The 18,754-nt window shown below is 31.1% G+C and overlaps 4 protein-coding genes across 5 annotated transcripts in view; 1 reads left to right on the top strand and 3 right to left on the bottom strand.

Moving 5' to 3' along the window:
• Nucleotides 1–580: 580 nt before the first annotated feature.
• LOC101495075 (subtilisin-like protease SBT5.3) lies at nucleotides 581–4,007 on the bottom strand. The gene is made up of 8 exons (XM_004491484.4): nucleotides 3,894–4,007; nucleotides 3,685–3,808; nucleotides 2,770–3,292; nucleotides 2,388–2,485; nucleotides 2,042–2,290; nucleotides 1,720–1,834; nucleotides 1,416–1,629; nucleotides 581–1,206 (listed from the first exon to the last, which is right to left on the bottom strand). The coding sequence occupies exons 2-8, from the start codon at nucleotides 3,768–3,770 to the stop codon at nucleotides 656–658; spliced, it is 1,836 nt and encodes a 611-aa protein (XP_004491541.2). The 5' UTR covers nucleotides 3,771–3,808; nucleotides 3,894–4,007; the 3' UTR covers nucleotides 581–655.
• A 5,489-nt stretch (nucleotides 4,008–9,496) lies between these two features.
• On the top strand, nucleotides 9,497–10,512 carry LOC101494748 (NDR1/HIN1-like protein 26). The gene has a single exon (XM_004491483.4). It carries the CDS (start codon nucleotides 9,653–9,655, stop codon nucleotides 10,367–10,369), a length of 717 nt encoding a protein of 238 aa, XP_004491540.1. The 5' UTR covers nucleotides 9,497–9,652; the 3' UTR covers nucleotides 10,370–10,512.
• Nucleotides 10,513–11,906: 1,394 nt separating this feature from the next.
• Nucleotides 11,907–14,008, bottom strand: LOC101494431 (fructose-bisphosphate aldolase, cytoplasmic isozyme 1). The gene is made up of 3 exons (XM_004491482.4): nucleotides 13,852–14,008; nucleotides 12,700–13,382; nucleotides 11,907–12,403 (listed from the first exon to the last, which is right to left on the bottom strand). The coding sequence occupies exons 1-3, from the start codon at nucleotides 13,877–13,879 to the stop codon at nucleotides 12,041–12,043; spliced, it is 1,074 nt and encodes a 357-aa protein (XP_004491539.1). The 5' UTR covers nucleotides 13,880–14,008; the 3' UTR covers nucleotides 11,907–12,040.
• A 463-nt stretch (nucleotides 14,009–14,471) lies between these two features.
• The window catches only part of LOC101494124 (uridine kinase-like protein 4), a 6,808-nt gene continuing 2,525 nt past the window's right edge, over nucleotides 14,472–18,754 (bottom strand). For both annotated transcript variants that reach the window (XM_027332130.2, XM_004491481.4), the window contains exons 5-15: nucleotides 18,230–18,348; nucleotides 17,888–17,984; nucleotides 17,429–17,508; nucleotides 16,946–17,140; nucleotides 16,752–16,835; nucleotides 16,599–16,659; nucleotides 16,078–16,138; nucleotides 15,624–15,717; nucleotides 15,456–15,528; nucleotides 15,106–15,188; nucleotides 14,472–14,991 (exon numbers count right to left, since the gene is read on the bottom strand). In XM_027332130.2, the coding sequence (XP_027187931.1) occupies nucleotides 14,815–14,991; nucleotides 15,106–15,188; nucleotides 15,456–15,528; nucleotides 15,624–15,717; nucleotides 16,078–16,138; nucleotides 16,599–16,659; nucleotides 16,752–16,835; nucleotides 16,946–17,140; nucleotides 17,429–17,508; nucleotides 17,888–17,984; nucleotides 18,230–18,348 (1,124 nt within the window). In that variant the 3' untranslated portion in view covers nucleotides 14,472–14,814. The remainder of the gene's footprint in view (nucleotides 14,992–15,105; nucleotides 15,189–15,455; nucleotides 15,529–15,623; nucleotides 15,718–16,077; nucleotides 16,139–16,598; nucleotides 16,660–16,751; nucleotides 16,836–16,945; nucleotides 17,141–17,428; nucleotides 17,509–17,887; nucleotides 17,985–18,229; nucleotides 18,349–18,754) is intronic.

Raw genomic sequence — 18,754 nt, 5'->3', positions numbered from 1 at the left:
CTCGTGATTTGTGATGTCACAAATTCTAAGTTTAACTAAACGCACTTTTAATATCTATATTTCCAAACATACATTTATATATATGGAGTGATTCAGAATTTTTTGTCATTGAGGTTAATGCTTCTATCCGGTAAAATATGAACAATTATGATTGTTTAAAGTTAATTTAGTTATTGTGTAAACTAAACATTCCAATTTTGGATTAACATTTAGATTTTCAACTGCAAGTTCATATTAGTTAAAATGTTAATTTGATTTGTATGCAATTTTACTGTAATATTTTCTTATAAAATGTTAAGAGATAAATTAAAAACCTTTGTTTAAAAAAAAAATAAATTGAACTTTTAAAATCAGCATCAACGTGTGTAATCACGATTCACGACATTCTCGTCATCTTTTTCCTCCATAGTCCTCAGACAAAAACTAGTGCGTAAATTATTGTGATAATTTTTAGCCGTTTTGAAAAAAATAAAATACATATATATATATATATATATATATAGTTCTGATATGAAATATGCATTATAAAATACACATAAAAATAATAAAATATTTGTAATAAATATAAATAGTTAAAAGAGGTCCTTTTTTTTATATAATTTTATTTATGGCCCAATTAAACACTAGGCGATTGACATGAAATTCATTTCTAGTACTAGAGCTTCACAACAATAGTACTCCTCACTCTATTATTTCCATTAGACCACACTAACTCACCAAACACATAATCCATTATAGCACCTTCCTTCACATAATTATCCATAGCTTTCACAACAACCTTAAATGATTTCTTCTCACCAACTTCATTAAATTTCAATGAACTTGGCTCAACCAAAATTGAAATTCCATTAGGTGCCTTGGTTTTCACATTATATGTACTTGGAGGCCCAACATTTGTAACAATTCGACTAGCATTTACAATTTTGTCCCCAAGATCAAGTATTGTGATTGTTGGATAGTTGAAATCCAACATATTGTAGGAGTACTTTGGACAAATGAATGGCTTGTTATAAATAGCCTCAATTTTTTTATGGTTTTGATTAATAGCACATAATAGGTTCAAGTAATCGGTAACATTAAGATCATAAATTAGTCCAGGGTCTTTAGCAAGATCAGGTTGAATGTGACCAGAACCATATGCAAATGGAGATGCATTTTCATAGAATCTATCTTTGATAGGTTTTTTGATGTTGTCCAATTTGCTTGCTGAAATAGAACATAGTTTTGTCATCAAGGAAGCTTATTAAATGATACAAATAGTTTGTACAAAATTTACAAGAGTAAAGGCTCAAAAGGACCTTTAAAAAAAACTAATAAAGTAAAATTAATTATTTTGTCCTCCAAAAATATGGCATATTATTGTCTAGGAAAAATTAAAAAATTTAAACATGTTTAATGGTTCATTTGCATGGTACCTGTGGTCATAATTGCTGATTTGATAGCGGCCGGACTCCATTCAGGATGAAGTGTTTTGAGAAGACCTACAATACCAGAAACATGAGGACATGACATTGAAGTTCCGGACATAGAAGTGTAAGGAAACCTTCTATTATCTGATGTTAATCCAGATATACTTGTGGCTTCTGAGTAAGCAGCAATTATGTTAACTCCAGGTGCAGTGATATCAGGCTGGAACAAAAGACACAAATTCATCTACACTTATTATAAAATAAAATGCAAGCATAGCAAAGTTTATTATGAAAACAAAAGGTAACAAACTTTTAGAATTGATGGTTGAATGTTGTTAGGTCCCCTTGATGAGAATGAAGCAATCACTGGAGTTGGAATTATTGGAATTTCTGTTATTGGTTTTGTTATGTAAGCAACAGGGTTCCTACAATGTATAAATAGAACCATCAATTGCTTCAACAAATTTTAAGATATTTAATTAGCAACACACTCTTTTCGACACACATGTGTTTTAATCGGTTGAAATTCAATTTGATTCCACTTCAAGTAAATAGAAATTGTATTTAAAAAAGAGTGTGTTGCGAGTACTATTCTTTAAAAAAATGTATACAAAATTTAGAAAGAAAATTACTTTTGAGTTTGGATGTAGGAAGAAATATATTGAGAATCAGAATAATTGAGATGTGAAGTTGGTAAAACATGAGGGTATGCAATAAAATCATAAAAGCTTTCACTATCACTAGCCAAAATCATTCCAACTGCTCCTGCAGAAGAAGCTTCTGGACCTGCAACAACAATTCCAAAAAACTCATCTTCAAGACAAACAACTATTTTTCCTTTCACCTTTTCAACATCAAGTGTTCCATAACGGCAGTATTTCCTGCAAGAGTTCATATGAAATAATCTTATAAGTTTTAATATAGATAGATAGATAAATAAAAAATCATTGGATATGAACTTGGATAATTTTTACTCACGCATCTATATATAGAGCATAGGAATGTTTAGCATCTTCACCAGTAATCAAAGGGTAGAACTTTTGTGATGGTAAGTCCTTATATGAAAGACTTGTTCCCTAACAATCCAAAAACAACCAAATTCAACCTCATTTACATGTTACCCTCTTCCTTATGAAACACTGACACAAACACGAGAAAAACACAGGACACAACATTAGTAATAATTTAAGACATCGGCAACATTAATGATTGTTTTATCAATAGTACGGTTAACTATATGAAATAAGATAGTAAATAACTATCGTAGACATCAAACACAACACTGATGTCGTACACCTTCAATTTGATGTGTCGGTCCTAATAACATATTGCAACAATGAAGTTAAAAGAAAATGAATACCTTAAATTGCTTGTTGTCACCAAGTGTAACATAACTGGTAAAATCTCTATCAATTGTGCTAGCAGCAACAGTAAACAACCAAGGAGCAACATTAAAAACAGTCTCAAAAGAAGGTCCAGAGTTTCCAGCAGAACTAACAACAACTACACCACTATCAACAGCATGGAAAGAACCAATAGCAATAGAATCTGAAAGCAGATTCTCAGACCTCCCACCAAGAGAAACAGAAAGAACATCAACACCATCACTTATTGCAGCCTCAAAACCAGCTAAGATATCTGCATCAGAGCAACCACCTGGCCAACAAACTTTGTAAGCAGCAACACGAGACTTAGGAGATCCACCTTTTGCAGTTCCATTTCCATTTCCAAAAACAGTTACTCCTTGAACAAAATTTCCACCAGCTATTGATAGAGTATGAGAACCATGGCCTTGTGTGTCACGTGCTGTGTAAAATGATGCATTTTGTTTTCCTTCATGTGCCTCATAGCCTTTGTAGAAATATCTTGCTCCAATTAGCTTCCTGCATGTAGAATAGTTATAAATGTCAATAACTTTAAGAATGTATGGTCGGAGAATCTTGGATTTGAATTGCGCAGCCACAAATTCCACCTGACCAGCTCGTAACGGCTGGATTAAGATTCAACGGTCTAGATTTCAAATAAAATATAAGTAAAAAATGCATCTGAAAAGTTGATATATCTGACTTTAATTTTTAATTAGATACATAAAATTTTCAACTGTAATTTTTGATATCTTTCAATTTTTAGAGTCAAGCAAGTGTTTATGTATGAAAAATCAAAGGCTCAAATAGTTGTATATCACCTTAGCCTATGTTAAATTGTTTAAACTAAATATTTTGTTATGAAATAATTAATGCATGATAGAGAAGAGTGTCAACAAGGAATAATAGACCTGTTGCAATAATTTTTGTTTGAGTCATTAAAATTGTCAATTTGACAAATTCCATTTCCACGCCACTTTGATGGAATGGGACCCATTCCATGGTCACTAAAGCTTTTTGATTCTGGCCATACACCTATTTAAGAAAAATATTGTGTTTGAATCACAAAATTGTGTCACAAAATCATAGAAACTAAAAACTATGAGAGTATGTAACTTACCTGTATCAAGGTTACCAATGATTGTGTCTTCACCATATCTTGCCTTTTCCCAAATAGAGTCCTTAGGAACTATACCATTTTCCTCTAGTCCAAGAAATTCCCATGACCTTGTTGTATGCAATTGATTCATTTTGTTCAAAGATACAGAAACTACATTTGGATTTCCTACACACCAATTTATTATTTTAAAAATTAAAATTCATACTTTTTTTTGTTTGTCTAATAGTAGTTGAAAATTTAATTTTGAAACATATTTAAATACTTTTGTATTAGAAGTTGAATACATTAGAAGCATATGCTATACTAATTTTCTTACTTGCAAGCTTTTCTGCTTCTTTCTCTTCCAATATTGCAGCAAAACCATTGATGTGTTTATTATAGGAGTAGAATATTGCATCCTTGGCTTTCTCATGGCTGCAAATATTTAATTATATTTAAAGACTTAATTTTCTTCTTATCCATATATTTTTTTTTTTCAAAAAAATTGGTAGTTGAATTTTTTTACCTCCCTAGGATGGAGCTCAATAAACTATAATGGGATTTTGTAGCATAGTCTAGATCAACAGAAGAAGGATTTGGGCCATGAGAATGTGCTCCTAAGTAAACAACATAGGACTACAATAGAAAATTCTTTAGTAACATAATATTATGTAGTTTTGTGATAATGTATAACAATATTGAATTTATCATCATAATTAAATGCATATATAATTTTCATTTTTCTAGATCAAATGAAAACATATGCTTACTTTTCCAATGGCATAGGATGGTTGAACTTGCAAGAAGAAAGAGCAAATAAAAAAGGATGAAACAATAAACTGAAACATGTAGGAAGACATCATTTTTCTTTTGATTGTTGTGTGCTAAAGTATGTTTTTCTACTTATATATATAGCTAAGTTCATGCTTCATTTTAATTTTATTCTTAAAGACTACATGTGCATTGTTCCAAAAGTAATTCCAATCTTCTTTAAAGATGTTTACAAACTAACATGCTGTGATTGTGTAATTTGCCATTTTGATCATGAAAAATATTAAATGACATTGGCATGTATCCATTCTGAAACCTAAAATTCGATCAAAATGGAACAAATTAAATGTAGGGATGGAATAGTGAAGACTTTTACTCCCCTAAAGAACATGTCACAGGAAGATAATTTATGGTTTGTGTACTAACTTGATTATGTGAAATGTACAATTTTCATTTCAGAATTTTAAGTGACACATTCATTTTCTCTTATTTTTATTGACATCAATCGAGTTATTATCTCAACTGTAAAAATTAAGATGACCGTTAATTTAAATTTTTGGCGAGTGTCGTCGTAGTTATTATTAGAATTTTATGTAACTTTTAAATATTAGTCTACGGTGAACCACCGCAGAATCAGTCTATAAATCAAAACCAAAGAATATATGTTTCTAATAGTATATTTAAATTTTTAACAATTAATTTCAAGTTAATGACATGGAACTCGAGGGTTTTGTATCACTCATGGTTGAGTGTTACAAAAGCTACAACTTGAAGTTTTACAAAATCATATGTGATTCCGAAAAACTTACCATGATACCAAACACACACTAATTTGAATCCACCTTATGAAAAAGTCTTGCAATGGGTAGCTGCAATTGTACCATCTCCAATTTTTCATGCTATAAAATGGTCAGAATCTTGCATTCAAATGACATCAAGTCATGCTTAGTATATAAAATTCTATTACAGTTTGCTACATAGTTAGAACAAAAACTTAACTAAAAACTGATTTAGAGGGGTGAATATAGAGTTTTGAGAATTATAAGTTATACACATAAATTTGTACTACATAAGTTATGGTTGGTTTACTTCCCAAAACATATCACTGGTGAGAAAATTTATGGTTAATTTGTGTACTAACCTCTGTGTGTGAAATGATTTAAATTTCATGCATAATAAAAATAAGTCCATAATGATGTCACAAAAAATGTGTCAAATATCATATATTTTACCAAATTTCATAAGATATTGCATACAACTAATCTTCCACTTTGTTAATTGATATAGAGATGCAATTTGGGTTGCATCAATATCTTCTTGAAGACTCTCAAGTCATAGATATCCTACTTGAATAGGTCCAATCTATGCACAAGAAATTCTTCATCCTCGATGGTTCCATAAAGAAAATTTATATCTTTGACGTTTATGGTAGACAAATTGCTATTCAAATCAAGGAAGATTTTAAATGATATTAAGATATAGTAAGTTAATAATCCTCATATATCAATACTATATATTTATGCTTCATGACATTCATGTATCTAAATTATCATCATTTGTTTTCAATTGTTTAAAATTTGTACTAAGTTGAAATGATAACCTTATTTAATCAGATACTCTTAATGAAATTAATATATAAATATGTTTTTTGTTATTTCCAATTACCTTATTGAGTCAAGATTTTGCTTGGTGCCAGTGTACAATCTCTCAAGAATTGAATATCTCTGATGTAAAATAGTCATTTTGTGTCTTATATTGTGAATTAACCAAGTTAAGTGAGATTAATCATGGAACTATCAAGAATTGACTACCATCTACCATAAAGAATTTTATTGGGTATTGAAAAATCCTATTTAAATACGAACGTAAAAAAGTACCACTAAATTCCGGTCGTAAACAAACTACAAGCTTTCAGGTTAGTATGCTATGTAATTTTTTTTTTTTGAATTATGTAATATTAAATAGACTTAGTTGCAATTTTTGTGTTTTTATTTTTATTAGATCTATGAAATTAGTCTCTCTATATTAAAAGTCAATAGTTTTGTCATTCTTTAATATTTTTGAATTAAAAAAGAACGATTTGATATATTTTAAATGATGTGACATACGATTTCATGATATAGAATTAGTTAGTTGTATTAATTATTCATATATCATTAATTAAATTACAAAAAATAAAAATAAAAATTGAAGTTTAAAGCTAAAATTTTATAGGAGAACTCAATCTGCAATTTATCCTATTAAATACCATAATTTTTTGTTCCAAAAAACTACTGTAATTTTTTTATAATTCTGAATTTTTACACATTATAACATTTTTTTAAATAAGATGGTAAAGTACAATAAAAATTCAATTAGGAATATTGTTCTAATGCATCCATCTCATGAAGAAAGCATCTCAAATGATAAAACAGAGAACGCGCGTGAATATAAAACCAAAGAAATCCGAGGGTGAGATGATTACTTCTTCCTTTCTTCACTTTTAAATAACACTAATATTAAATAATACAAATAAGATATAAATACAATATTATATAAAAAATATTTTAAAAGTTTTATTTTTTATAAAATATTAATGTATTGTATTTTTTAAAATTTTGTGTTATAATAACGTGGATGCACAGTGAAAATACAAAATAAATTATTAAGGTCTTCTAATACCTTCAATTTTTTTATAAGGAAAAAGATGGAGATAAATATTAGTGAACTAGATTATAGATTATGACTTGTGGGTTACATGAATGCTTTGAGTTTTTTCTAGAAAATAATTGAGGATTTTTATATGTTTACTTACAATTGTATCAAACATGTGAATTTGAATTGAAAGCACATACTATTAGAACTTTTGGCTGAGAACAATATTTATAATGTAGCTCATATTTTCATTAAGTATTGTTGAATATTTTATTTTAGGCAACGGCATATCTATAAGAATAGATGAAATATTAGGCATTTTAATTTTTTCCTTCTTTTATTTGTTTTACTTTTTTATAGATGATAATTTATAATTACTACATGAATAAGGGTAGCACATGGCTACACGATAACCAACTCATTAAAACAATTCTATTTTTTTATTTTTCAAATCTCAATTTGTTATAAAGATGAAGAAAAAAAATTCTTTTTATTGAGTCAAAATTAATAAGTTAAATGAATAGACCTCTTATTTGATAAAATAGAAAAAATTGGGATACCACCTCTTATTTATTTGGTGACAAATCTTGTAAAATTATGAAAAAAAATTTAGAACTTTATTTCATAGACTAGAAATAATGAAAAATCAATATCTCTTCCTGTTTTTTTACTCTCTTTCCCACACATGTTAGCATAACGATTAAGAAGCTTTTTAACTATTAACTAATGCTAAATCTAATTTTGTTAAAATACACAACGATTTTAGAATATAAAAAGTTTCCATAAATGTTGCACTTATAGTCCCTGCAAAGTTGTTCAACATTTATCTTATCCATTTTCAAGAAGTAACACATGTTTATACAAGTTTATTATTCTAACAACTTTTATTAATACTCATAATTTTTGTATGAGTTTCTATAATGAGAGACAAAATGAGTACTATTCTTTTTTTTCAACCAATTCTATATATTATGTTAGCAAGAAGGAAGTTAAATCACATTCAATATCATATATTTTACCAAATTTCACAAGATATGCATACAACTAATCTTTAACTATATTTGAATTGAATGGAGTTTATTGCGGTTGTATTAAATTGTTGTTATTAATTGATATTATGACTATTTAAGTATTATTTTGAAATGTTTAAATTAAGGTTGTTCATATGGTTTAATTTCGAAGAAAATTGGACTAAACTAAATGGTTAATGATAAAAACCAAATCGAACCCAAATCACGTTTACAAAAATATGAATTATGTTTTTTAATCGATATAGATCAAATTGTCACTATTAATTAATATTATGACTATTTAAAAAAATCAAAATCAAATTAAATATTAAGACGATTTAAAAGACAAAATCATCTCAAACTATTAAACTAAATTACACAAACAAAAAACCAAACTATAATAAATAGTTCACGAAATGAACCAGATGTATATATCGGTTGATGAACTAATTTTTATAAATATATTACTAAACAATAATTTGCATGTATATATGGTCCCTATCATGGACAAATAGAAGAATGAGCACCAATTGTATCCATTTTGAACTCTTATGATTAAGATCTCGCAGGCAGAAAGCCACTTAAACTGGGTTTATCCAACTTTATTGATTGCTTAATTACATGAACCTTTACAAGGAGGGTTCACTTTCTAGCTACTATGATTTCTTAGTGGTTAAACATCTTAGGTAGCATGTATATAGTTTCATATCATAGCACACCACCATTGTGGTCATAAAAGACAAATCATTTCGATATGCATGCACAATTCAAATAATCTTTAAATATATTTAATTAACTTTTCAATCAAATTCCAAATTATTAGAACTATAAGTTAATACTATTTAAAAAAGTCTAAGTGTATGTTTAATTTTATAGTGATATCTATAAAATTATAGTAAGTCAATATGATTTTTTAAAAATTATGGAATATAATTTTTATAAAATCACAATTGTTCACCGTAAATTTGTCAATAATACTAACTCTTAAACCATGTAAAACTTAAAAGACTTAACGATGAAGCAATGGAAAAAGTGAGTGCTTTCTTGAGCTCACAAATTTTCTCTCAAACATTGTCGCATACCAAAAGCATTTACATTCAAAATCTAAACATCAAATAATGTGACCCAACTTTAGCACACCTACACCACCTTTAATTGCCAATACCAATAGAAAAAATATAAAAAGAAACATTGTCCCCACTTCACTATTTACTCAATTAAAAAAAAAAAACATTTTTCTTTTCCTCTCCACTTCCTTTAATCCATCACCCCATTTAGAATAAATAAACATTTCACCTCTTATCTCTTCTCATAACTTTGTTTGATTGAAGTATCTTTTTTTTAGTAGTGCACCAAAATTCAAACATGCTACCCTTATCCCCACCCTTAGAACAAACTAATCAAAACTCTCCTGAACAACTTGTCATATCAAAACAACCAAGGATTCAACATCATCCCCTAAGAACAAGGTCAAGGAAGCTAGCAACACTTGGTCATCCACAACATCAAAAGACCAAACCAATTGTATGGTTTGCAGCAATACTATGTTTCATATTTAGCCTTATGCTTATTTTCTTTGGTATTGCAACATTAATTTGTTACCTTGCAATCAAACCAAGCAACCCAATATTTGATATTTCAAATGCAAGCCTAAATGTTGTTTATTTTGACTCAAAACAATATCTCAATGGTGAATTCATTCTCCTCACAAATTTTTCTAACCCAAATAGAAGAGTTCATGTGAAGTTTGAGTCTTTATATATTGAGCTATTTTTCTCAAATAGGCTCATATCATCACAATCAATTAAGTCTTTTACTCAAAAACCAAGGGAAACAAGGTTGCAAACAGTTAAATTCATATCAAGTTTGGTGTTTTTGCCTCAAGATATTGGTGTGAAACTTTTAAGACAAGTGCAAAACAATAGGATCAATTACTATGCAAAGGGAACATTTAAGGTGAGAGTGAATATGGGACTTATTCATTTATCTTTTTGGCTACATAGTTGGTGTCAAATAGAGATGACTGGTCCACCAGCTGGTTCTCTTGTAGCTAGACAATGCATAACAACTAAATCAGGGTAGTTTTTTTTTAATGTTTGTTTATTGATTTTCTATAGTTTATTTATACTCTATTTGGATATATAGTGAATTAATTTCAGTGTGCAAAAGAGTGATATGATTCATGTCAAAATGAAAATATAGAAAGGAAAAAATATTAATAGATACTATTATAGATGTTTTCTTTTCTTCTTTTTTTTTTTAAAAAAAAAATGTCTGATAGAAATTTAAGAGTAGGGTGTTCAAACCCTTCAATATCAAGAATGAGCTTATTTTCATCTACTAATATTTAAATTTATCTAATAAAGTTAATATTTCTATTTTAATTCTCCAATTTTCAAAAGAAAACGATTTTCGTAAATAATATAAAGGATTACTGGTTATTGTTTCAATAAGAGTTCGAATTCAAGTACTTTTGAATTTCAATCAATTCATCTTTAACTGACATTCATAAACTACTTGATTAATGTAAAAAATTATATTAGTGTTTAGATATATATAGTTAGAAAAACTATTTATAAAATGTGCATAAGCTATTTTTATTTTAGTTCCCCTAAAATAACTTATATTATTGTTCCCTTACAGATTACAGATGAAAGTTACATTACAATAAAAGAGTTATATGGTAGTAGGATAAATTTACCATTTATTTTGTTTATTTAAATAATAATTAACTGCTAATAAAAAAGGATCACTATTGTAGCTTTTTGATAAGAAGTGTTTGGTTAAGATCACTAAAGTCTACAATAACTTATTGAATAAGCATTTGACTGAATTGTTACCAACAAACCTTTAACAGTTTCTCTCTTCTGGATTTCAAGTTCTAATAAGGTTGCTAAAGCAAGCACTATTGAATTAGCCTTTTGTTACTTCTTTCTTTAATCAGCTGCACTGATTGAAAAACTTTTTGAATGTATAATAAAGTAGTTAAAGCCAAAGGGTGGAAAGGGCTCCACAAAAATTGATCATGACGTGGCACCAACTTGGATTTCCAAAGTATTCATATAATAGTACATAATATACTTATCATGCTGAACCTAACATTCCAACATTACATTTTGAATCCAAAATCTTCAAAATGGTTACTTTGTCTGTCCCTTTTATAACATTAACTTTATAAAATATTCGTTCTTTAAATTGATGGAATATATAGAAAACAATATAAACGTCGTTAAAATTGAAAAAGATAAATTTATAAATGAATCCGTTGCATTTAAGTTAATTGCATAACATAATAAAATATCTATAAATGTAACAAAATTAAAGTAAATGGATTTCTAAAGAAATGACTTAATTTAACACTTCTATACTTTGTCATTCTTTCTCACATCCTTATAATTTTATACTAGATCTCCACTAAATTTGAAAGGAAAAGTAATATTTTAAACAAATTAGAGATATTTTTTAATCTGTGGAGCGACACTTCACCCCCATTTCACATTTCAATTAGCTTGTGTAAATTTTTTTAATAGACAAATATTAGTAGTTAATTTGTTGGAGAGAGAATATATTAGTAAGTGAGATCGAACTCTGAAACTATTTTTTAATGGCTTCTATAAAGTAATGAAGTGGTATTTATAAAATATATATGCAGAATTAAACAATGTTAAAAAGAAGCAAAAACTTTAAGCAGCATAATTACATATGCTAAAATGCATCCACCAGAAATCAACACCGTAAGCTTCATTAAGAAGCCTAATACTTATAGTCCTTAACATACAAACTCTCAGAAGCCAACCCAGTTTCACTTCCACCACCATACTTTCCCAAAGTAGAATCAGAATTGGCCTTGCATCTTGCTAGAAACACCTCTTGAGCTTTCCCAACATTCTCTTTCTTTCCAGCCCATGTCTTAAGTGTGCTTTGTTGAAGTGCTCTCCCAAATGAGAATGAAAGAGTCCATGGCTTCACAACATCTAGCTTGTTCATTGCATTTAGGTTCAGTGTAGCCTGCTCTTCACTTTGTCCACCAGACAGAAACACAACCCCTGGTACCGCGGCTGGAACAGTTCTGCGTAACGCTGTAACCGTGTACTCAGCAATCACCTCGGGCGATACCTGCACACAAAAATGTGAATTGTTTTCCAAGCTAATAATGCGACACTAATATACTTCATACTTCTATTTGACTATGTCTCTCAAGTAAATAAAGATAATAAGTAGTTTGTAATGTTTTATCTCATCCATACTATTAGTTTCTACAATTTTGTCGAAAGCAGAAACTAATGGGACAGATGAGACAAAAATGTTAGTGACTAATTATTTTCATTTACATGAGAGACAAAGAATGAAATTAGTGTAAGCTTGGCGGCAAAATTGGTGGTTTATTCATCTTTTAGAAAATTGAGTGTTACCTTTGGGCTGTCTGAACCGGGGGTAACCATGTTGGGCTTGAGAAGAGTTCCTTCAAGAAGGACATGCTGATCATTCAGTGCCTTGTAACAGGCTGCAAGCACAGTTTCAGTGACAGCAGCACATTTAGCGACGTCGTGAGCGCCATCGGTTAAAATCTCAGGCTCAACAATAGGTACAAGACCGTTCTCCTGGCAAATAATGGCGTAGCGAGCCAAGCCCTGTGCATTTTGCTGGATGGATAACTCAGAGGGCTCATTAGGGCCAATCTTGAGGACTGCACGCCACTTCGCGAAGCGAGCTCCCGCCTTGTAGTACTGTTGGCATCTAGCTCCAAGAGAGTCAAAGCCTTGTGTTGTTGTTTCGCCATTTGTTCCAGCCAATTCAACAACACCCTTGTCAACTTTGATGCCTGGTATGACATTGTTCTCTTGGAGGATTTCAACAAAAGGCTTCCCTTCAGAGCTATTCTGGTAAAGAGTTTCCTCAAAGAGTATGACACCAGAGAGGTATTGGAGTGCATTGGGAGAGGTGAAGAGAAGTTCGCGAAGGGCTTGGCGGTTGGCTTCAATATTCTCAACGTTGATGCTTGCTAAACGCTTGCCAATGGTGCCAGTGCTCTCATCTGCTGCCAAGATACCCTTGCCAGGGGTGGCTATGTACTTGGCATTCTTGATAAGCTCATCTGGATAATAAAACACCCCATTTGCAATGAAAACCGCAATCTATTATTATAACATTATTATTGCATGAATTTGATAATGAGAATTGAAGTTGAGGTAGCTTCTTAGACAAAACATGAACCTTTTATGACTTGGCACTTTAGAATGACTAGTGTATTTATGATATGCTATATTTATAAGCTACTGTTTCTTGTTAATCAGCGTTTCTAAGCTACTACTTTTCAACCTTAGCTAAAACAATTATTGGTCAAATTTTACTTATATTTTGACTTAACTTTGAATTATTGGAGTCTCTTTCCCCTGACAACCGCATAAGCAGAATCAAGACAAAAAAATATTTGAAAAGTTTGACAAGCACGTGGTTCAATGAATAATTGTTCTTCAATATGTGTGGTTAGTGTGGGTGAGAGGTGTAGAATGATATAGTGAGTAAGCTTACCAGTAGTAGAAGAAAGGTGAGAATGAGATTACCTGCATACTTTCCAACGAAGGCAGACATGGTTCAAGCTTTGAAATTGATATTGGATGGCGGGAAACAGATAACAGACGACAGCACAAAAACTAAGTTTAGCCAATACCAAATTTATATAGATAAACCTCTCAAAGGAATATACCAAGAGGTTCCCACCCAACCAATCCAAAAGCAATACGTGTCCAGTGATTTTTAGCCTAAGGAAGTTTATCACTCCTGGATAGAGCAATGAGTGATCCTTCTCCTTGCCAAGTGGCAACTCATCCTTTTCAATAATAATATATTTCATTAACCTCATACAAGATAAAAAATAAATTTTGTGGAAAGCTCTCGTCGGTCATCAACTAGGACTTGTTTCTTTCTGAAAATATCAAGCCTTACTTACAAATTAAAATATCAACTTAAAGGATAATATCCTAATATGTGGATTGTTTGCAGAACTTGGTCTCAGCCACATTTTGTTGTTGTCTTTTTCATAGTCGAGTTACACCCGCAGGATACATCATGTACATGCAACTCAAACCTGCATATCTTCCTCAATTTTGAAACAGATTAAGGAGAATTATATAAGCTAGTGGACGCAGTGACCTATCAAAATTTTGGAGGCCAGGAAACTGTATAACTCCAATGAAATTAAATCATATTGATTTTTGTGTATATGTATATATATATAGTATAAATCTCAGAGTTCATGAACATGTATCATGATAAACCAATATCGGAAAAGAATAATTTGAAGAAAAAATCTGGTACAATAATAAAAGATAACAAAATTTGCATTGGAGCATTCCAACTATGTGTCTTTAAATAAAGCAAATAAAATATTTTGATCAAAATTGATTTAAAACTAGCACTCGGATCCCAGCAGAGTCACAATTCAGCAAATTCCATCCTTTTTTTCCAGTGAAGTCTCGTTAAGTAATGATGGACCGAAAAATATTATGGATTTTGCCCAAGCATAACTACCGCGAACGGGCCAGCACCAGCTGGTCCTCGTCATCTGTTCCAAAGTACCGATCCCCAAACTCGCCCATCCCAGGAATGACACGGAAATCTTCGTTCAAACCAATGTCAATCTCAGATGTCACAATTTTTATTCTTGGAAATCTTTTGCAGACCACATGCAAACCTTGAGGTGCCTGGCAAGATGAGAGAACATATGTAAATCATTGGATGAAAGAAACAAAAGAAGCAAGAGAAAATAATGAAAAAAATCAAGATATACAGAAGAGCTGAAGATATCAATAACTTACTGATATGAGGTTGAGAAATATAATGTTGGACTCTGGTACACCCTTCCTTAAAAGTAAAGAAATTGCTTGAACAGCAGAATTACCTAAAGATTAAGATATTCTGAGGTTAATCAAAAAGAAAACCAACAAACTCAATGTCAGTTTCAAATCACACTTATTACGCTGACTACTGCATATCTAAAAGTAGGCTGCTGATGGTTCATGCACATTACACTAAAATATTTAGAGACTGATCAATTGCTTAATTTGATCTATGTTTCATTTCGAAATTTTGCTCCTAAAAACATGCACAAAACACACCATAAACTGACATTAAATTAAATGAAACATACATTACAAGAATGACAGACCTGTGCCTAAGATAGGATCCAACAGTAACACATGCCTATCTGAGATATCATTTGGCAACTTCTCGTATACTAGCTGCTCAATAAAATCAAGGGGTGAGTTAGACATTGTGAAATTGAAACGTACACAAAGATATGCTCAATTCTCATGCATATATGCAGATGACAGACCTGCTGACCGTTGTCACCTTCTCTATGAATAAGAATTTTACCAATCTTGATACCTTTGCAGCATGCTCGTAAAGCATTCTCCATGCTTTCCCCACTGAAATTAGATCATCATTATATCAAATATAAGGACAGAGTATGCTTTTCTAAGAAATAAATTTAAAAGAATAACTGTAGTGGTCTTAGGTTCACATCAAACTGAGTAGTATGGAAAAAAGAATTAGTATACTAAAGCGTAGTGGGGTATAAATCTGGATGATAATTTCAAGGAAAACAATTAGCACTTCGTGCAATCTAAACAATTTGGTAATTCTAAACCCAATTTGAGAAAAGACCATCCATTTATATAAGGAATTGTTAAAGGAGGAGTTTAAGAGAAAATTTGTAGACAATATTTTCAACCAATGATGCCTATATTTTTTCATTCAGGTGATTTCTACTTTGGAAGACGGAATACCTTCTGATAATGGAAACACCACACAACCTCTTACAAAAATCCACACCACTGTATACAGACCCTGCATTGAAGGAAAAAAATCAGCTGTTACCATAAAAAGGTCGGGACTTGAAACAAACTAATTATATCCGGTAAATATCTCAATAAGTATGTCGGCTACACAAAGACAATAATTGTTTTTTCAGTGTGGCAATTGCTGCAATTAACATCATGATTCATGAATATGAACAACAGTCTATTGAGTAAAGTTACATGATAAACCATTGATTCCCACCCATTCTATCAAGTATCTCTTTGACATGGAAGTCAGACCGCAGAAGTGATTAGCAGTACTTCCATGATGTCCAAGATACAGGTTAATCAACTCTAAAACAAGGCCAATAACATATAGTTCATGTTACTTGCCGCTTTTGTGTATAAATATGGTAGCACTTAGGAAACCAGAGAAAAGTGCACGTGTACCCTTAGAGGAACAAATACTACAAGCTGAGGAAATCATCATTGAGGGGGAGGCGTTTTACCAGTAGGAGTGGTTACTTGCTTTTCAGTAAATGGAAGATGTCCTAGGCCATGCTCTACAACCTGGTAAAGCGAGGGAACTGTTGTGATAAAGAAAATTCCATTTGCATGCCACCTCAAAAATTAAAAGGAACAAATGAACCTTATTTACATACCAAACGTATCAAACGGTCAGCATAAAATACAAAGTCATGTTTCGTTGTCTGAGTATCGCGTATCAGGGTATGCATGCCCCGAATCTGCAAAGCAGAAATTACTGTGACGATTCTACTTTTGTAACAAATTTTTTAGCTCTAGATGGACGAGAAAGATAGGACTACTGAAAATGTCAATAAACAGCAAGGGGTACCTGAAAAGTAGACGGAATGACATATAAGTTAGGATATATTTTACATAGGTCATGCTGACCAAGCTTTGTGCGAATATGTTGTACAATCAAATCAATAGCCACATGATTATCTCCTCCACGGGGTATAATGATATCAGCATACTTCTTTGTAGGAAGGATAAAGTCATCAAAAGCCGGCTTCACAAATTTTGAATACTGCATCAAATATATAATTTAAAAATCAGCAACTAAAATATGGTGAAAAAATAGTGTGTGTGTGTGTGTGTGTATCTATATATATATAAGTGATCAGCATCATCATCAATGCCGACTACATGAAAACTGGATGACAAGTTTCCTAATCAACCGATCAACATCGTAAACTATAACAATATTTCCAAGGCTTCCAATGCAGCAAATGTAAGAAATGTGCATGGAGGGGGGACTAAAAGAGAATCAAAATATGATAGTGGTAGTACAGCTAATGCAGTTTGAAGTTTCTACCTGATCAAGCACTGCTCCAATATCACGAGCATTATCGGCAGTATCACGCTTAATCCTTCTTGCTAGACGAACATCAGCATCTGCACTGAACATTTTACAATGTAAAGTGACAGCTTAACTTAATAGTACAACACAAACACATAAAATACACATGCATGTGTAAAATAGTTACAAAGTAGAGATAGACAACTACTCATAAAATAGGAACCAACAATAAAAGTGGGGGAGGGGGATGAAGACATACTGACATAGCATCAGTAGCACCTGCATAAGGGCATGCATTTCCTTAGATAATGTGAAGAGTATGCATATTATAGCATATCATAATGTGAACTATGAGGAGAAAAGTTCAAGTGATTTTAAGGAAAGCGAATATGACAACAAATCCTATATTGATTAAGAAATGCCACAAAAAACACAACAGGAAAAATTTAAATTGGAACAAAAATAGTAAGGGACCTGTGTCAACAAATATCTTCATATTCATCAATGCCCGAACACGAGGATCATGGAAAACAAGAATGCCTTCCAAAATTATAACATCTGCTGGGTTTACCTGCCAAACACATTACACCAACATAAATTGGAAGCATGGCTGACATTTTATTCCAGATAAATTGCCCTCTGCTGGAGGAAAGTCCATCAGAAACATGTACTTCATGATTTGGAATTCTTTGATACACTAAATCATTCCAATTCAAATATGCAAATCATTGTCATTTAAAAACTCAAAAGACTATTTAAATACACAGTTTTAGACAAAAGGTGTAAAACTATGAAAAAAATGAAAGTTCCAGATACCCTTCTTGCGGGAAACACATCATTCTTGTAACCCTTAAAGTCGTACTTCGGAATATCTACTGCTTGGCTATGCTTCAGCTTGTCCATGACATATACCAATCTCTCAGTATCAAAAGCCTCTGATGATGTCAACAAAATGCGTTAGAAATAATGCAAGGAGCTGCAGCAGTACAAGAACCACCATTCACATATGCATTAAGAAAATTCAAAGATTGTTTTCAATATAAATCAAATTTCAGGTTTATTTTATTTTATTCACTACAAAGTGGCCTAATCTACTAATTTTTCTATCAAGGTACTAAAATATGATATCATGGAAAAGGAATTTAGTTCTACCTTTGGAATGCTCTTGACACAAACTACATATCCTAACATGTAAAATATGCGGTAGTTTCAGCAACTATATTAATATATTCACTCAATGCATGAACATTATAGGTTTGGAACTTCATTAGATCAATACTTAATTTCAAGTCTCTAACAGCTAATTTTGAGGTTAATCCTGTTTCGATAAATCTTTCTGAT

The sequence above is a fragment of the Cicer arietinum genome, chromosome 2 (assembly GCF_000331145.2).
Source record: "Cicer arietinum cultivar CDC Frontier isolate Library 1 chromosome 2, Cicar.CDCFrontier_v2.0, whole genome shotgun sequence".
Classification (NCBI taxonomy): Eukaryota; Viridiplantae; Streptophyta; class Magnoliopsida; order Fabales; family Fabaceae; genus Cicer; species Cicer arietinum.
This window is presented reverse-complemented; position numbering and strand designations above follow the sequence as displayed.

Bases quoted from the DNA above. Each gene is read 5' to 3' on its own strand.
- LOC101495075 (XM_004491484.4), bottom strand. From the start codon at position 3,770: ATGGGTCCCATTCCATCAAAGTGGCGTGGAAATGGAATTTGTCAAATT. The intron at 3,293-3,684 runs GTCTATTATTCC...TTCTACATGCAG, and splicing joins AACAAAAATTATTGCAACAG to GAAGCTAATTGGAGCAAGAT. The intron at 2,291-2,387 runs GTGAGTAAAAAT...GAACTCTTGCAG, and splicing joins TATGCTCTATATATAGATGC to GAAATACTGCCGTTATGGAA.
- LOC101494748 (XM_004491483.4), top strand. From the start codon at position 9,653: ATGCTACCCTTATCCCCACCCTTAGAACAAACTAATCAAAACTCTCCT.
- LOC101494431 (XM_004491482.4), bottom strand. From the start codon at position 13,879: ATGTCTGCCTTCGTTGGAAAGTATGCAG. The intron at 13,383-13,851 runs GTAATCTCATTC...TTTATTATCCAG, and splicing joins CTTCGTTGGAAAGTATGCAG to ATGAGCTTATCAAGAATGCC. The intron at 12,404-12,699 runs GTAACACTCAAT...TTTTGTGTGCAG, and splicing joins CCGGTTCAGACAGCCCAAAG to GTATCGCCCGAGGTGATTGC.